Source organism: Centropristis striata, chromosome 19 (genome assembly GCF_030273125.1).
Source record: "Centropristis striata isolate RG_2023a ecotype Rhode Island chromosome 19, C.striata_1.0, whole genome shotgun sequence".
Classification (NCBI taxonomy): Eukaryota; Metazoa; Chordata; class Actinopteri; order Perciformes; family Serranidae; genus Centropristis; species Centropristis striata.
In genome coordinates this window covers 2,856,966-2,876,079 of record NC_081535.1, presented here as the reverse complement: position 1 = coordinate 2,876,079, position 19,114 = coordinate 2,856,966, and the positions used below count along the sequence as shown (strand labels likewise).

At 37.5% G+C, this 19,114-nt stretch overlaps 1 protein-coding gene across 1 annotated transcript in view; it reads right to left on the bottom strand.

Annotated features, from left to right (window-relative positions):
• mamdc4 (MAM domain containing 4) overlaps nucleotides 1–18,742 on the bottom strand; it is a 31,070-nt gene extending 12,328 nt beyond the window's left edge. The window contains exons 1-20 of the mRNA XM_059358609.1: nucleotides 18,694–18,742; nucleotides 17,949–18,041; nucleotides 15,870–16,037; nucleotides 14,865–14,990; nucleotides 12,782–13,015; nucleotides 12,564–12,680; nucleotides 11,152–11,307; nucleotides 10,689–10,792; nucleotides 10,126–10,281; nucleotides 9,076–9,166; nucleotides 8,870–8,986; nucleotides 7,826–7,918; nucleotides 6,619–6,756; nucleotides 6,376–6,515; nucleotides 5,128–5,236; nucleotides 4,933–5,037; nucleotides 3,352–3,486; nucleotides 2,364–2,491; nucleotides 1,332–1,548; nucleotides 34–168 (exon numbers count right to left, since the gene is read on the bottom strand). Of these exons, the coding sequence (XP_059214592.1) occupies nucleotides 34–168; nucleotides 1,332–1,548; nucleotides 2,364–2,491; nucleotides 3,352–3,486; nucleotides 4,933–5,037; nucleotides 5,128–5,236; nucleotides 6,376–6,515; nucleotides 6,619–6,756; nucleotides 7,826–7,918; nucleotides 8,870–8,986; nucleotides 9,076–9,166; nucleotides 10,126–10,281; nucleotides 10,689–10,792; nucleotides 11,152–11,307; nucleotides 12,564–12,680; nucleotides 12,782–13,015; nucleotides 14,865–14,990; nucleotides 15,870–16,037; nucleotides 17,949–18,041; nucleotides 18,694–18,742 (2,611 nt within the window). The remainder of the gene's footprint in view (nucleotides 1–33; nucleotides 169–1,331; nucleotides 1,549–2,363; nucleotides 2,492–3,351; nucleotides 3,487–4,932; nucleotides 5,038–5,127; nucleotides 5,237–6,375; nucleotides 6,516–6,618; nucleotides 6,757–7,825; nucleotides 7,919–8,869; nucleotides 8,987–9,075; nucleotides 9,167–10,125; nucleotides 10,282–10,688; nucleotides 10,793–11,151; nucleotides 11,308–12,563; nucleotides 12,681–12,781; nucleotides 13,016–14,864; nucleotides 14,991–15,869; nucleotides 16,038–17,948; nucleotides 18,042–18,693) is intronic.
• Nucleotides 18,743–19,114: the final 372 nt, after the last annotated feature.

The following is a 19,114-nucleotide window of genomic DNA, read 5'->3' as shown; positions in this document are numbered from 1 at the left end:
TTATGTGTGTATGAGTGTGTGAAGGTGTCTCACCAGGGTTCTCTCCTCCCATGTGGTACCAGAAAGTAACACACTGAGTCTTGGCGGTTCCTTTGGAAGGGGAGGTGAGGACCGCCGTCCCACCAGGACGAAGGAAGTTCGCTCCGGTGTTTACCATCATGTAGTAACCTGAGCAGCACAGCAGGCAGAGAAAAAAAGGTATCAAATCGACCGGCTCGGCCATGACAAGTGTGCTATGACTTTTCTAAGGGTTTCGGCAAATGCTTCTCAAATTATCCTGCAAAAATACACCAAAAAATCCCCCCAATGTTACCCTATGGATAGGCTAGAGTGTATGACATCATCACTAGAGTGCAGAGGGAGAGGAAAAATTGTCAAAAAATACATTTTGAAACTGCGCTCCAGGCCGCAAATTCCACTCTACAGAAATAATTGAGCCAAAAAATCCCCCCAATGTTACCCTATGGAGAGAAAAAATTGTCAAAAAGTAAATTTGAAAACTGCTCTGGAGGCCGCAAATGCATGTTTACATGCACAGTTTAGAGCTATGCTTAAAAATTGATTTTGGCGTCTAATTGGACTTCTGTCCTTTTCCTTGTTTACATGCACCTGAAAACATTGAATAACTGATGGGAACGTGTCCTCCTCCTCAACACTGGGTGGAGATATGCGTTGTTTCAGAGGGTTAATATGGCGCCTTTCTGTTGACCTCAGTTAGACACTTTGTGCCATCTACTGCAACCGGCTACAGTAAGCGGCCAATGTGACCGGCTAACGCGACCGGCTAACACGACCGGCTAATGTGCGACCTGCTAATGTGCGACCGGCTAATGTGCGACCGGCTACAGTGAGCGGCTAACGTGACCAGCTAATGTGACCAGCTAACGCAACCGGCTAAAGTGCAATCAGCTAATGTGACCGGCTAATGTGCGACCGGCTTATGTGCAACCGGCTAATGCGACCGGCTAACGTGACCGGCTAACACGACCGGCTAACACGACCGGCTAATATGCGACCAGCTAATGTGCAATCGGCTACTTCCACCGGCTAATGTGACCTGCTAACGCGATCGGCTAATACGACCGGCTAATGTGCGACGGCTAATGTGACCGGCTAACGCAACCAGCTAACGCGACCGGCTAATGTGCGACCGGCTAATGTGCAAACGGCTAACGCGACCGGTCTGATCTGTCACATCCCTTAGCAACAGTAGTGATAATATACTGTAAACTACTCGACAGTGTCAATAATAATATGACTGAGAGTCAAGCACACTCAACATTTATTTTGACATTTTCTAGTTTTATTGTGAAGGTTCCTCTGTTTCTCACCCAGCTCCGTCTCCAGAGTGTGGTCGGTCTGGGGTCCGGTCACCGTGGCGGTGTTCCCGCTGCGGTGGAGCCAGCGGACGTCCCCAGAGCTGCTGTATCCACAGAGCTGGGCTTCAAAGGAACACAACCTGGGCACGCTGCACGGGCCGTCATCAAACGCCACGTCGTCAATGGCAACACGCCCGTCAAAACCAGAGCGGACCGCTTCAAACATCAGCTGGTGGGAGGTCAAAGGTCAGAGTGGGTGAGTTGGAAAAGAGAGATATTAAGTATGTTAGTATTATCTTTTTACAAGGAGAAAACACTTTCAGAGTGAAATTCACTTTTCCAAAAATCAGATCAGACTAGGGCTGGGCGAGATGGACCAAAAGTCATATCCCGATATATTTAGGCTGAATGTCGATATACGATATATATCCTGATATTTTTTATCTTAAAGTGAGAGCAAATGTTTAGTCAAAGTCAAATATGACATGTCACAAGTAGTTTCATTGAAAATGTTTATTTAAGTGAACATAAATACTGTATAACAACAGGAGAATTTTTTTTTAAATAAAAGCTCCATTAAGTGCACATTTAAATAAAAAAATATCTTAAATAAAAATAGCCTATGAAATAAAATAGGCCAATCTCTTTCTGAAATAAATATATTTATATGAGGAAAAGAATAACAAACATTACAAAAATAACTAAATATGACAAACCCTTAGTAAGGGTGGCATTTATATATAAAGAAAGAAAAAAACTGAACTATATCAATATATGTGATATGGTCTTATTCCATATCACATTTAAAAATATATCAATATATTTTTTATATCGATATATCGCCCAGCCCTAGATCAGACTAACCATAAATGTATTGTATATTATCAGTCTATTTTACCAACTGTTCGTATAAACTTTGTTTTTTTGTTGATCATGATTATTTAATTCTGGGTTATTAAGGTGTAAGTATATTTATATATATGTGTATAGTAAATACATAAAACATGCATGAAGCTCTGTGATAATGTATGAATCATTTCCTACCCGGTAGTTGATGAGCTGGTGTGGTACGGTGCTCTGAGCTTCGTGCCACATGTTGCCGTGAGCTGCACCACGAGTCCAGAGAACCGTCTCAAAACCATCATCATGCAGCAGCTTCACATTCAGATCACCTGGAGCAGGTCAGTCGGAGAGGACGGAGCAGTTATTGACAAAAAAATAGGAAACTTTAGTCCATCATTAGAAGGAAAAGTACCCTGGTTCGTAGCTACAGAAGTCGAAAAGTTATGTTTTTTTTTATTTTATTATTATAATTATTTCTAATTTGATTTATTGTTTTTTGGTTCTTTTTTCTTTTTTCTTTTATGAATATTATTATTTTTAATTCTCTAATTTTGCTACACTGGAACAAATTGCTGTTTGATTAGTCATCATTTTTGGATGACACAGTTGCACAATTTTATATATAAAAGTATATAAAAATGTTTTATATCTGATCCAAGATGAAAGATTGAGGAAAGATGTCAAGTATGAAGATGTATTATTGGAGGGGTCCGATGTATGTATACCAGATGTGTGCAAAATGTTTGTTAAAATGTTCAATAAAAAGAAAGTAAAAAAAAAAAAATCAACTTTCTGATTATTTCCAGCTATGTGCCATTTTGAGACATAAAAAAAAGCATTTTAAGAAGCAGATTTTTATATCCTGGTCTTTTTGCATCATATAATTAACATGAGGTTTATCTCCCACAGGCTTAAAGAAATATAACTCATTATCTTCTTTTTTTTGTGGTGTGATCCTAGCATCATAATTTCTAAGTATGTTTCCAGCTTTTCCTGTGAATAATTGTGTGTTTTAAACTGTATTAGCTTGTGTCTGGTTGAACTGAACACTTTTGCACGTTATGTAGACATTCTTCCCAAATTTCATGATTTAATTCCATTTTTAACTCATCTGCCTGTTATACATCTCTGTATTCATCAGAACAAAATAAACTTAATTATCATTCTGTGCCTCTAAACTTCTTCCCACCTGTATTCGGTCCGTAGAGTTTGTAGAAGAAGGAGAGGCAGCGGTCTGAGCGACCCGGAGACTGAGGGAAGGAAAGTAAACGTCCAAACGCTCCACGAAGAGACGGACTCCACATGTCCACCACCAGACTCCTGCCTGGACACAGAGACTTTTCCTTTAGCTTTAAAGCATTAAAAGTTCAGCTGTGACACTTTATGTACTGCAGTTATATTGCTATGTCTTATATATGACAGTGGTGGAATGTAACTAAGTACATTTACTCAAATACTATACTAAAGTACAATTTTGAGGTACTTGTACTTTACTTGAGTATTTCTATTTTATGTAACTTTATACTTCTACTCCACTACATTTAGCTGCCAGCTTTAGTTACTTTACAGGAGGTTTAACATAAAAAAAACATGATATATTTCAAGTAATTATGCATTTTCTTTTATGAATTAAACCTCATAACAGTATATTTATTACTTAAAATGAACTATTAGTTTGAGAACATTAAAATGCTGCTTACATAAATGCATCGATACAAATAATATATTTAGAACATATAAAACAGTCTGAGTGGGTCCATTCTGCATAACAAGTACTTTTACTTTTGATACTTTTTTGGTGCTGATACTTTTGTACTTTTACTTCAGTAAGTTTTGAATGCAGGACTTTTACTGTAGTGGAGTCATTTCACAGTGTGTATTAGTACTTTTACTGCAGTAAAGGATCTGAATACTTCTTCCACCACTGGCAGTTATATTGCTTTGTCTTATACATGACAATATATAGTGAAGGAATGAATGACATACTGATTTATCTCAAGATCATTCACTTTTGCTGTATAAAAAACCTTTTTCATTTTCACCACGCTACAAGACAATTCTAAATAATTTCATTAATTTAACCCTCTGGAGTCAGTATTGACTTAAGCAAATTTTGCAGACTTTCTGTTCATTTATTTTTTGCAGATTTTAAGCTTTTAACCTCTTAAAACCCATCTGCTCACCAGCAAGTAGTGGCAGGTGTTTTTTTTTCTTTCTGATGTAGTTTCGGTTGTGTTTTCATCTGCAGATTGTTTACACTCTGGATTCTGAATTTCATACATTCATGCATGATACAATTATGTTTTACACACACTGTAAAAAATGTTTGTAGAAATAACAGTAAAACATCGTCAAATTACATCAGAAATAGGGCATAAAATTAAACATTGTATCTCACCGTAGTAGACACTTTTAATTACCATAAAACAAAGAATAGCACAAAACTTCATAAACTGTAGGAAACACACAGTTTGACTGTAAAAATATAACATTTTCATGCAAAACTTATGGAGAAATACCATGATGTGTGAATGAATGACACAATCACCCTAAAAATAACGGGAATGTTCAGTCTAAATTACAGTTTTTGCTGATATTTACATTTAAATTTAGAATAGAAAACCCACTCACTGTACTTTTTACGGTGAAGTTCCAAAGCTGCCGGTATTTTACCGTAAATTAAACAGATTATTTTTTACAGTGCGGTGTCTCAACTTCTCTGGAATGAGGGTTTGTATAGATAGACTTTTTTGTTTTTAACTGATCTCACCGATCCCGATGGTGTGGTCCATCCCGTCCAGCAGCGTCCAGTCAAAGTTGTCACTGTGGTCCTGATACCATCCACACAGTCCGGCTTCAAAGTTACACGACAGCTCTGGACAAATAACACGAAGGAGGAGGAATTAGAAAGTAAATGATGATTTAACAGCATCATGTGTGTTTAATGTGAGTAACTAGGAGTTACCTGTTGGAGAAGACGGGAGATAATCTGCGTGACAGTTGAGAAACTCAACATTTCTCACTTTTATTTGGCTGATTGGAGAAAGAGTCACAGCACGAGCTTCAAACGCCAGCTAGGAAACATTAACAAACAAGGAAAACAACACGACACTTAACTTTACAGGGAAGCAGATTTTTTGTCAATTCAACGAGATACAACGGTTTTATTTCACCAAACTATATTGTCTTAAATACATTTAGCCTCGAGCGCAGTTTTCCAAATGTATTCTTTGACAAATTTTTCTCTCCCTCTGCACTCTAGCGATGATGTCATCCACTCTAGCCTCTCCATAGGGTAACATTGAGGGGATTTTTTGCCGTGTTTTTGCCGAATAATTTGAAAAACATTTGGTGAAACCCTAAGAAAAGTCACAGCACACTTGTTATGGCCGAGCCGGTCAATTTGATACCTTTTGAGGAAGGAAAGAAGGAACAAGGAAGGAAGGAAGGAAGGGATAATGAAGGAAAGAAGGAAACAACAACCAAGGAAGGAAGGAAAGAAGGAAGGAACAAGGAAGGAAAGAAGGAAACAACAAACAAGGAAAGAAGGAAGGAAGAGAGGAACAAGGAAGGAAGGAAGGAAAGAAGGAAGGAAGGGAGGAACAATCAAGGAAAGAAGGAAGGAAGGAAGAATCATGAAGGAAGGAAGGAAGGAAGGAAAGAAGGAAGAGAGGAACAAGGAAGGAAGGAAGGAAGGAAAGAAGGAAGGAAGGGAGGAACAATCAAGGAAAGAAGGAAGGAAGGAAGAATCATGAAGGAAGGGAGGAAGGAAGGAAAGAAGGAAACAACAATCAAGGAAAGAAGGAAGGAACAAGGAAGGAAAGAAGGAAACAACAAGCAAGGAAAGAAGGAAGGAAGGGAGGAACAATCAAGGAAAGAAGGAAGGAAGGAAGAATCATGAAGGAAGGAAGGAAGGAAGGAAAGAAGGAACAAGGAAGGAATGAAGAGATAATGAAGGAAAGAAGGAAACAACAATCAAGGAAAGAAGGAAGGAACAAGGAAGGAAAGAAGGAAACAACAAGCAAGGAAAAAGGGAAGAAGGAAGGAAGAGAGGAACAAGGAAGGAAGGAAGGACCAATCAAGGAAAGAAGGAAGGAAGAATCATGAAGGGAAGAAGGAAGGAAGGAAGGAAGGAACAATCAAGGAAAGAAGGAAGGAAGGAAGTGCCATCTGATCATTTTTATCAGAAATAATAATATAAATATTTTCTGACCTGGAAGCGATGTCTTCTGGCTCCAACAGGGACCTGGACCTGTTGCCACGCCTCCTCCCCGCTCCCAGTGTTCCCAGTAGACTCCCACAGCTTGGGCAGCTCTCCCAGCTGGCTGTCAATCACCCTGACGGACAGCTCACCTGCAGCACACAGGAGACACGTTAAAGACCTGAGTCATGTGTCCTTCAGGAGAAGGAAGGAAAGGAAAAGAAGACATGTTGGACAGGAAGTTCTTTTAGTTACCGATGTGATCTGGATCCCCACTTAATGCAAACTGGAACTGGAGGGTGCAGGCTGGACCAGAGGGTCCCAGCAGGGGGGTCCTGGTCTGGGCCTCGGTCAGCTGCTGGCCTGAGGCCTCGGATACAAACAGGAACTCCTCTGAGGAATGTGAAAGAAACACACATTTGAGTGATGGAAGAAGTATTCAGATCCTTAAAGTACTAATTCTACACTGTGAAATGACTCCACTACAGTAAAAGTCCTGCATTGAAAACATTTTGACTTTTTTTCATGACTTTAACTTTTTTCTCATTTTGACTTTTTTCGTGACTGACTTTTTTTCTCATTTTGACTTTTTTTGCAACTTTGACTATTTTCTTGTTATTTTTACTTTTTTTCTCATTTTGACTTTTTTGTTATTTCGACTTTTTTTCGTGACTTTGACTTTTTTCTCATTTTGATTTTTTTTCGTGACTGACTTTTTTCTCATTTTGACTTTTTTTGCAACTTTGACTATTTTCTTGTTATTTTTACTTTTTTTCTCATTTTGACTTTTTTGTGATTTTGACTTTTTTGCGACTTCGACTTCTTTCTTGTTATTTTGACTTTCTTCGTGACTGACTTTTTTCTCATTTTGACTTTTTGCGACTTCAACTTCTTTCTTGTAATTTTGACTTTTTTTCGTGACTGACTTTTTTCTAATTTTGACTTTTTTGTGACTTCGACTTCTTTCTTGTTATTTCTACTTTTTTCGTGACTAACTTTTTTCTTATTCTGACTTTTTTTCGTGACTGACTTTTTTCTCATTTTGACTTTTTTTCGTGAATGAATTTTTTTGCAACTTTGACTATTTTCTTGTTATTTTTTACTTTTTTTCCTCATTTTGACTTTTTTGTGATTTGGACTTTTTCCTCATGACTGACTTTTTTGTTGTTATTTTGACAGTGTCAGACAGACACACACAGATGGGCAAACACACACACCAACACCTGGTTTATTATCTTACATGACTTCCTCCTCTTTTCCATTTTGAAAACATACATAATCGAGAGGATGAGTAGCAGAAAATCGCTGCCACTTTCGCCTACAGCCCAAATTCCACAGATACACATCACCTCTGTCATATTTTTTGTGTGTTTTTTTATATGTTTTGGACGGGTTGATGGCAAATTTTGTTGTACTACTCTGTGCAATGACAATAAAAGCTTTCTGGGTTGTTTTTTTTTACCTTTGGATGTGGAGTTTTGATGCAGCAGCCAACCCTGACTGCCGATGCTGCGGTCCGTCCAGCCTGAACTTCCTCCAGGAACAGAGAAATCTCCTGCAGAGAGAAGACACGACACATCAAAGTGAGTCAAAATGAGACAAAAACCACAGCAACGAACATTGAGACAGGAGTCATAAAGAAACAGGGCTGAGCCAATACTATTCATTTAGAAAATAAGATAAAAAGATGCACAATCTACCCACTTAGTTTCCTTTTAATTGTAAGTATTAAAACTGGACTAAAAACATATTACATTAAAAAAACAACAACACAGGACTACACATTTTTCTGTCATCTAAAAAAATACCCATATACTTCTGGACTGGCTGAGCATGAAGGAGCATGAAAGGAAAGGAAAGGAACAAACAAGGAAGGAAGGAAGGAACAAGGAAGGAAAGAAGGAAGGAAGGAATAAGGAAAGAAGGAAGGAAGGAAGGAATAAGGAAAGAAGGAAGGAATGAACAAGGAAAGAAAGAAGGAAGGAAGGAAGGAACAATGAAGGAAAGAAGGAAGGAAGGAATAAGGAAAGAAGAAAGGAACTTTTATTTTTTATTAAGTGTATATATATATATATTTTATTGCATTGTATTTGTATTTTTGTCAGGTTCTTTTCTTATATGCAATTTATATAGCTTTCATTTGTATACGTTTTTAGCTTTTATATAGATCACTAAATAACTTTTTTAAACTCTGTTTTCTTGAAAATGGCCACTATATTGAAAATTTGTCGTGCCTCCACATCTAATTTTGTTCTATATGTCTTTGGTTAGAAGTGTACCAAATTTGACGCTTTTATCATAAAATGCACAATCCTTATATAACCTCTATATATTATATAATCCTTATATAAACTCTAACGCTAAGCTGCCCCACTAAATTCCCAAATAGTCAACATTTTAGGGAATATGTTTGTCTCTGGACAACAGCGTTTTGTAGTTTGCTAACTTGGAGCGCCCCCTGGTGGCTCCTGAGGTCTTTGCAGCTTCTCTGGTGTTTCTGACTCACCACACTGTGCTTCATCCTGGGCTCCTGGACAGTCACTGTGAAAGTCACACATCTTGTCCGGGACAGTACAGGGGTCTTTGGGAGGTTTAGGGAACTCCTCTGCCCAGGTATCATTGACTGTTCAGGAAGAGAAGGTGAGATAACAGATGGATTCACTCTCATCCTTTTGCAGAATGATTTAAATAAAAGATGTTTAAAAAGGTTACCAGGTGACAAGCGGCATCCAGGAGACAACACGATGCTGTCGACAGCAACTCCTCCATATGAAAAGTCCCTGATGGCGGCCACTATTAAAATCTATAAGGACATGAGTGGAAAAGCAAAATTATCCAAACACAAAGTACTAAAGCTCTTAATAGGGCTGGGTGGTATATCAATATAAAATATATATTTATCTGCTGCTTTTTTTTCATGGAAGATTCAGTAGATATCGTGGCAAATGCTTCAGAAATTGCCATTCATTTACTAAGTCGACTTCGACTTTTTTCTTGTTATTTGGACTTTTTTTTGTGACTGACTCTTTTTCTCATTGTGACTTTTTTCGTGACTGACGTTTTTTCTCATTTTGACTTTTTTCGTGACTGACTTTTTTTCTCATTTTGACTTTTTTGTGATTTTGACTTTTTTTGCGACTTTGAGTATTTTTCTTGTGATTTTGACTTTTTTGCGACTTTGACTATTTTTCTTGTTATTTGGACTTTTTTGCGACTTTGACTATTTTTCTTGTTATTTGGACTTTTTTCCATGACCTAGGCTTTTTTCTCATTTTGACTTTTTTTGCGACTTAGACTTTTTTCTCATTTTGACTTTTTCGTGACTGACTTTTTTCTCATTTTGACTTTTTTTCGTGACTTCGACTTTTTTTTCCCATTTTGACTTTTTTCTCTCATTTTGGCTTTTTTGCAACTTTGACTATTTTCTTGTTATTTTGACTTTTTTTTCCTCATTTTGACTTTATTGTGATTTTTACTTTTTTGCAAGTTTCACCATTTTCTTGTTATTTTGACTTTTTTCTCATTTTTACTTTTTTGTGATTTTGACTTTTTCCTCATGACTGACTTTTTTGTTGTTATTTTGACAGTGTCAGACACACACAGACGGGCAAACACACACACACCAACACCACAGAGTCAAGCACACTCAAAATTTCTTTAGAAATTTTCTAGTTTGTCAATATCATTATCTTTGATTTAAAGATGTTTTCCATAATAGTTTAGCATTATTATTTTGGCTACAGAGTCAGGTGGAGTACTCACCTGAAAAGTGGAGTTGGTGACGATCTCCACCTCTGCCTTCACCCAGAGATCTCCCAGAGCTCCGCCCCTCTGCCACACCGGGTAGATCTGACGCTCAGCCACCAACACCGACAGACCGCCGGACCTCGGCCCAAACTGGTGAGTGTACATCACCATCTACAGGAGAGAGAGAGAGAAAACATGTGGAAAATGTTTTGACTTTAAAGTCCGGGTAGCACAAAAATATTAGCTATCCGAGTTGCTGCCCCCGCGACCCGGCCCCCGGATAAGCGGAGGAAATTGGATGGATGGATGGAGTTTTCTACATCACAGAAAAATGTGTTATGAAACACCCAGCCAAATTTGAATCATAGGAAAAGAAACGCCAAACGAAGCCTGATATCGAACTCCTTTGGTGACTTTCTGTTTGTTTGTTTTTTTGAGCTATTTAGCCATTTTATTTCTTTACATTTTTTCTTGTTTTTATTTTGTACGTCATGTATAGAGCTATATTATCTTATTTGTATTATGTCTTACTTTTTAATGTCTTTACTTTTTTAATAAGCTCTCTGTTTGGGACTCACCTTGCAGGGATATGAGCTGTTGGTGGGTTCAAGACGAGGACTTTGGAAAGCAGCCCAGTCAGCTTTCAGACCCCCATCAGGGACGGTGACATATAGGAAGGAACCTGCAGTGATAATAAGGATAGTCTAGACTAGCATTTTTTATGTACGTTATGTTTAAGTACAATTTTGAGGTGACTTTACTTGAGTATTTCCATTTTATGTAACTTTATACTTCTACTCCACTACATTTTGAGGCAAATATTGTACATTTTACTCCACTACATTTAGCTGACAGCTTTAGTTACTTTTCAGCTGAAGATTTAACATAAAAACATGAAATCAATTTATAGTTATGCTTGTTAATTTCACAGTGTGGTTATAGTACTTTTACTTAAGTAAGGGATCAGTCAAAAGAGTTAACCTGAACACATTGACAATAAAAACAACTAAAAGAATACTTTGACTGATGAGAATATGAAACCTGTTGCGGTGTTGGTGGAATGATCCCGTCCTGGTCCTTTCAGAGGATCTGTGTTGGAGATGCTGCTCTGATGCGTTCGTACCCATTTCAATGGGGATAATGAATCCAGGCTCCAATCACACAGGCCTTCCTCAAAGTCACAGCGCCGGTATTCTTCTGGAGTCACAATAAATACACACAAGTCACATGAACCGGTGATCTCTGGATGAGTATATTTATGGGGTAAAAGGAACTGTGTGCATCATGCTCCAGCTGGAAGATGTGTTCAAGAGACAAGTTAGCAGAGATAAAAACTTTCTGGTTTGATGTTTTGGAGAATTCTGCAAAAACTGCATTTTTCAGCCACTGGATGGCGAATACTTGTGTTGGGTAAACTGCTGAGAAACCCACTTATTGTTTAATCCATCCATCCATCCATAACCAACCAACCAACCAACCAACCAACCAACCAACCATCCATAACCAACCATAACTAACCAACCAACCATCCATAACCAACCAACCAACCATCCATAACCAACCATAACTAACCAACCAACCAACCATCCATAACCAACCAAGCATCCATAACCAACCAACCAGCCATAACCAACCAACCAACCAACCAACCATCCATAACCAAACAACCAACCATCCATAACCAACCAACCAACCATAACCAAACAACCATCCATAACCAACCAACCAACCAACCATTACCAAACAACCAACCATCCATAACCAACCAACCAACCAAACAACCAACCATCCATAACCAAACAACCAACCAACCAACCATCCATACCAACCAACCATCAATAACCAACCAATCAACCATCCATAACCAACCATCCATAACCAACCGACCAACCAACCAACCAACCAACCAACCAACCAACCAACCATAACCAACCAACCATCCATAACCAACCAACCAACCAACCAACCAACCAACCAACCAACCATCCATAACCAACCAACCAACCAAACATAACCAACCAACCATCCATAACCAACCAACCAACCAACCATCCATAACCAACCAACCATCCATAACCAACCAACCAACCAACCAACCAACCAACCAACCAACCATCCATACCAACCAACCATCAATAACCAACCAATCAACCATAACCAACTATCAATAACCAACCAACCAACCAACCAACCAACCAACCATAACCAACCAACCATCCATAACCAAACAACCATCCATAATCAAACAACCAACCAACCATCCATCCATCCATCCATCTTATTCTACTGATTTATATGCTATAAAACCAATTCAAAACCAAATGTATTTCCTCAATTAAACAAAAAAATGTGATATATTTGTTAGACATAAACAACAGGGGGACAAAATCCTACATCTTTGCTGTCCTGTGGTGTCTGAGGGCTCTCTGCTCTAATTTAATTTGATTTCTCACCACAGTTCTTCTCATCAGACCCGTCACCACAGTCATCGGTGCCGTCACAGACCTGCCGCCGCTCCACACAGCCGCCACGAACACACGCCATCATCTCTGGAGCACACTTGGGTTGAGCTGAAGATGTAGTGAGAGGAAAACAACATACAAGTGATCATTAATTACTGAAGGGACACTGAAGAGTCCATAGCTTGGCCAGGACATTTGGATGGACTCACAGGGCAAAGCACAGTCCAGAAACTCCAGCTGGTCCACCGCCACATCTCCTTGTTGCCCCTTGGTGCGCTGCGAGTAAAGATGGATTTGGAAGATTGTTGGAATGCGGCCCAAGAAGACGGTAGCCTCCCTCCAGCCACGAACACTGGTGGCCTCAGGACGCCACACTACAGCCTCCTGAGTGTCCTGGCGAAGGATGGACGCCCACAAGGGTGTGGAGTCAAAACCTGTGGGACCTAAAGGTGAAACACTCCATTAGCTGTGTACACAAAAATAAAGAAATATACTATATATGTTTTTATATTACACTGTAAACAAAAAATTGGTTGCTTTTACAGAAAAAAAGTCAGCTGTGGTTACCAGAATAATTCTGCAAAAAATACAGTACAAATGTAAACAACTTGTAAATGTTACTGGTATTCAGTGTACAATAAATAATAACTGAATGTTAATTTACTGGTATTCAATGCACAATAAGCAAAATCTGCATGTACATTTTGCATAAAATTTGTATAAAAGCAGGATTATCCTGTTAAATTAGCAGTAAAGGACGCTATAATCTACAACTTTAAAATGTTGTTTTTTTTAATTACTACAGTTTTAGGATGTAAAATTTACAAGTTATTCTGTAAAGATGTTGACATTTCTACTGTATTTTTTACGGAAATATTCTGGTAACCACAGCTGACAGTTTTTTTCTGTAAAAACAACGGGACGTTTTTACAGTGTAGATAAAAGTGTAGAATCAATCAAACTGTGAGGGACAATTATAAAACGAGAACATTTCTAAAGAAATTTTGAGTGTGCTTGACTCTGGCCCGTGACTCTCACCCATACATTATTGGATTACAATATGAACTGGGGGCCACCAATCAGAGAAGAGCAATCAACTGAAATCAACTGCTCCTGTGAAGCCACTGACAGAGAGAAAAACAGCAAAACGTTCTCCTCGAACAGAAAGCATTTTAGTCCAAACTGTAGCTCCTATCAGTGATCCGACTTCACTTTGAGCATCCTCAGTTCTTCCTGAACGTCTACATATGTGTTTTGTGAAGAAAAAGGAAGAAATTGTCTTTTTAGAGCGATCAGAAGAAACTGGTACCTCTGCTTTTCTCCAGAAATGTTCCCGCCTTTTTAACATGGCGGTCTATGAGGCTGTGGGTGGTGTTGGTGGATCATCTGTGGTCCTACGCCCAAACTAGAACTCTGACAGCTTTACCACACCAATGTGAGGCAGAAGACCAATTTTCCTACGTTTCTATGTATAAATTATTTCTGTAGAGTGGTATCTGCGGCCTCGAGCGCAGTTTCCAAATGTATTTTTTGACAAATCTCTCCCTCTGCACTCTAGTGATGATGTCATCACTCTAGCCTCTCCATAGGGTAACATTGGGGGGATTTTTTGATGTGGTTTTGCTGAATCATTTGAAAATTGTTTGCCGAAACCCTTAGAAAAGTCATAGCACACATAAATAAAACACTAAATTATCAAATAAAGACACCAAATTACCAAACAATTATGTAAAATGACCAAAATAAGACACTAAATTACCAAAAAAGTCATTAAATTACCAAAAAATGATGTAAAATTACCAAAAATAAGACACTAAATTACTAAAACAAAGTCATAAAAGCTTTGAGATATAATTATTTTTTTCCAAATGGATTTTTTGACAATTTTTTCTCTCCCTCTACACTCTAGCGATGATGTCATCCACTCTAGCCTCTCCATAGGGTTACATTGGGGAGATTTTTGATGTGGTTTTGGCGAATAATTTGAAAATTGTTTGCCGAAACCCTTAGAAAAGTCATAGCACACTTGTCATGGCCGAGCCGGTCGATTTGATACTTCTTAAGTGTATGTGCGACTAAAACTCATGAAAAAACATGGAGGAAACGGAAGAATTAATAGGATAAAGCCCGGTGAATAGTTTATAGTGTGCTCTTTCAAGCACACTCATTAAAAATGATATGTAAAATGCATACAAATGCTGATAGTAAAAGCATTAAAAATACTATAAAGTGCAGTCTATAACCTTGTATTTTAAGATAAAGGAGAAGCCTGTAGCCATTAATAGTGGTTACCTGAGTCCCACAGGAAGTATCTGAGACGAAGACGACAGGTTGGAGAAGACTGTTTCATCTCTGGAGAGACTAAAACTGCAGTTTGGGAAGATTCTGCCGTCACTGCACTCACTCCCACAAACCAGCCTGTGTAATGTGAAATAAAAAAAATGATAATGAAAAGCAAACTCCTGTCAGTTTAGTCCAGACAAACACTGAACAAGACATTTTTTAAGCGTCCAAAATGTTACAATTAACTTGAGAATCAAAAGTTCTAGTGTCATGCTGTCAATCACAAGGTAGCCCCGCCCTCAAGCATACCCTGCTTTTTATTGTCTATTTTACTGTTTTAAGTCAAAATTGTTGTTTGACAAGAAATATTTTCTCATCCCCTGTAAAACATTGTTCATTGATCAGAACAAGAAAACAATTATTACAATAATATTGTTCATAATGTAGACAAAATTTAAAAAAAAATCATCTTCATCCTTTAAATTGTGTCCTTATTTCACTTGTTAATATGGAAATGGGGAAAATAATAAATGAATGAATGAATGAATGAATGAATGAATAAATAAATAAATATATACAATATTAAATAAATAAATGCAAAAATGATTTAAATACATTTAAAAGTAATTTTAAGATAAATAAATAAATGAAATTAAATAGGATGGTAAATAAATACAAGAATTAATACAAAGCTAAATAAATAAAGAAGAAAATAAAAATATATATATATAAATGTATATAACATTTTAACAGCTATATTATATTATTTTTGTTTCACTTTATGGTATATCAATTTATTTATTTTTGATTTTGGTAACTTCTGCCCTAGTAGACCTATTTACTGCCCACATTACAGTCAGTTTTTCGCTTATTCTACTAATTCACATTCTATAAAAGCATTTTTAAATTAAATATATTCCTAGATGAAACAAAAAAGAGCGAGCTATGCTCTAGACACCTGTGTTATAAACAACATGAGGTCAAAAAGAGGAAACTAAATGAATAAGTCTCTACCTGTAGCTGTCCCAGTGGTGTAGTCAGAGGACGGCCCACTGTCGGGCAGCGTGTCACTTCCTCCTTGACCTCTGACCCAGCTGTACAGTGCTGCATTCAGGGACCGGTCGGTCCAGCCACACATTCCTGTTCCCTCAAAGTCACACTGAAACCCCTTTCCACTGTAGCCTGAGAGGAGGAAAACAAAGAAATGTTCACTTTTGGACGGAGCAAACTGGTTCACAAAGAAAATCACCACAATACTGAAAAAGGGAAAAATAACCACAAAGCAACTTCACAAAATGTTTCTTGCTCCCATGCAGGAAATATAAAGAGGCCTTGAACATGTCTATGAGGGGTCATCCCTATGTTCCCTGTTTTTCCCAAAAAGGGTCCTATGTTCCCCCCAATCTATCAGTCTTTACATGGCCAGCAGGTCTACCGTCACATGGCCCACCTTAGCTCAACACTGCAAAAAAAGAAAAGTTGGGTGAACTCAAAATTTCAAGGCAACAAACTTCGATAAAATTTCAAGTTGGACAATTAAACTAAATATTTTAAGTTTTGTTTTTGAGTTTGCTCAACTCTGAATTCAGATTTTTGAACTTATAATTTTACATTGTAATATCTTTTAATCCTTACTTCTGCTAACTTCTGCAATGTGCTGAATTGGCACGATTGTAACGGCGCTATGAAATGTCAGCTAATGTTGCGACCACAATTTTGAGTTAGCATTGATACGCTAATGGCTACTCTTGTAGCTGTAACAAGCAGGGCCGCTAGCATCAGTTAGCCGCTAGCATCAGTGAGCCGCTAGCGTCAGTTAGCCGCTAGCTTTCGCTAATGACCGAATTTCACCGCTTTCCCGCATTTCACAACAAAGAAATAAGAGTTAGCAGAACTATTGTCCCTTGTTGTGAACCCCAACTTAAAGATATAAGTAACAACAACTCACCAACTTGTTTTTGAGCAGACAACTGGCTTCCTTTGTTGTGCTAACTTACATTATTGCCCTAAATGTCGATAATTTATATTTCCAAGTTTTACCAACTTAAATCACTGTTTCAGGCAAAAAATACAAGTTGGCTTTTTTTTTGCAGTGAAGCAGCACAAAACTTAAATTTGCACAGCACCTACTTTCTGGTTACTTTGCAGTTAATTTTTTGGCTTTTTAAATCTAGGATTACACGTTTGTCTTTCATGCCTTTTCCCTTTTATTCACATTAGCGTTGAATCATTTTTCCCCACAACTTTTGTTCATTCATTTTGCAAAGAATCAAATAACTGCCATTGCTTGGTTGGTTTTCCAGGGTAAGAAGTGAAGGAAATCCTGCACATTGCTCTGATGTCACCTTTAACTCCCTCCAGCAGCCACTTGTGTTAGATCATCTCTTTTATGGACATTTGATGCTATAAATGTCGAGCTGGATTAGATTTACTCGACTATATAGTGTTCTGCAATGAGCAGTTTATCATATATTCCATGGCAAATAGTTTTTTGTTTGACGTTCCGAGGTCGTGTAAAACCAAAGATATGATCGTTATAATTTGATAGAACAGAAATATTTGTTCAAGTGTAAAACTAGGATAGGGGTGGCGTTTTGTAAAAATGGAAAAAAAGGGCTAACACTGTTCCTATGAATAAACATGTTTTTATGGTAATTGTTTATGTATAGTTTTATAATATTTGAATTTTGTCTTTAAATGTTCATATTTGCAACCTATGTTTACATTTTTTTCAGGTCTGAAACAGTTCATTGAGCCTATTTGTGGTTTTTATTGTGATAAATAGTATCATTTTATTTCAGATTTCATGATTTTTGGGCTCAATAAGAAAAAATAATTGTCAGATCCTGCTGAAGACCAAACATGGGTATAGTAAATATTATGTGGTGTATCAGACTCAGGAGGGTTAAATTGTGCATTTAAATTGTGTAACTTAAAAAAGTCTATCATGAGATCAGATGAATGCCCTCATGGTAAAAAAAATAAATAAAAAAAAAGATGAAAAAAGTTGAATAAACAACTTATGATTCATTTTGTCTCAGCCACTGATGCCATATTATTATATAATATTAAAATAACACGTTTTTAACTTACCACAGTCTCGCTCGTCGCTGCAGTCGCTGCAGTCACACACAAAGTCACATTTCTTGTCAGGAGACTGACAAGCATGAGCCCAAGAACCAAACACTGAAGATAAAACACCAGAACAAACAGAAATATGGGATGGAAAAGGTCATTTTGAGGACCGACTCCTTTCAGAGTGATACATTAAAAATACTTTTTCTAACTGTTAAATGTACTAAACACCATATCTCTAACAGAAATATACTGTAATATTTAATGGTAAAATCTTTAATTTATGCAGCATTTATAAAGTATTTTCTTGTCAATTATATGGCAGAACAGCGTTTCTTTTGATGGAAAAACTTTTTATTTATATGGTAAAAAATTGAATAAAATGTCAATCTTAAACATGAAATCAACAGTGCCAATATCTTTTTACCGTAATATTTAAAAAAGTTCTACTCTACTTTTTACAGTAAAGCAACTACAGCTGCTGTTTTTTTAACCGTGAGAACAACAGTTGTTGTTTTTTACAGTGTAGAAATAGCTGTATATGCATCAGAACAGTCCAGCTGATTGTATCAGTAACTTTCCATCTGGTCTGTTTGAGGCTGTATAACATCTGACAGATGACTCAACCCCAAACTCTCTTATCAGGAATAATTACTGTCACATTTATGGCTCCACTAATGCAGCAGGCTCAAAGGCCGAAGACCATCCAAAGGTCTCTGATTAACACCTGGTGCTTCAGGGACTCGCCAGCTGGAAACCAGACCTGACACCCGGACCGGACCAGACCGGACCGTACCGGACTGTATCATCATGGTTACAACGCAAACAATCTAAGTTTCAACATGCTCCAATAAAGTGCATCTATTTACCGTATTAACCCTCTGAAGTCCAGGAGATTTTGGTTCAAATTTGTCAACTTCCTCTGCATTAATTTCTGTCTCTGTTTATCATCTTTCAGTCTGTCCTTACATCACATGCATGGCTCCTTTTTCTCCACACAAACTTGGCTATCAGTCAGAAAATGACCAAAAAAAGACACAAAATGACTAAAGAAAGACACAAAATGACTAAAGAAAGACACAAAATGACCAAAAAAGATACAAAATGATCAAAGAAAGACACAAAATGACCAAAAAACGAAACTAAATAACTAAAAAAGACACAAAATGACCAAAAAACGACAC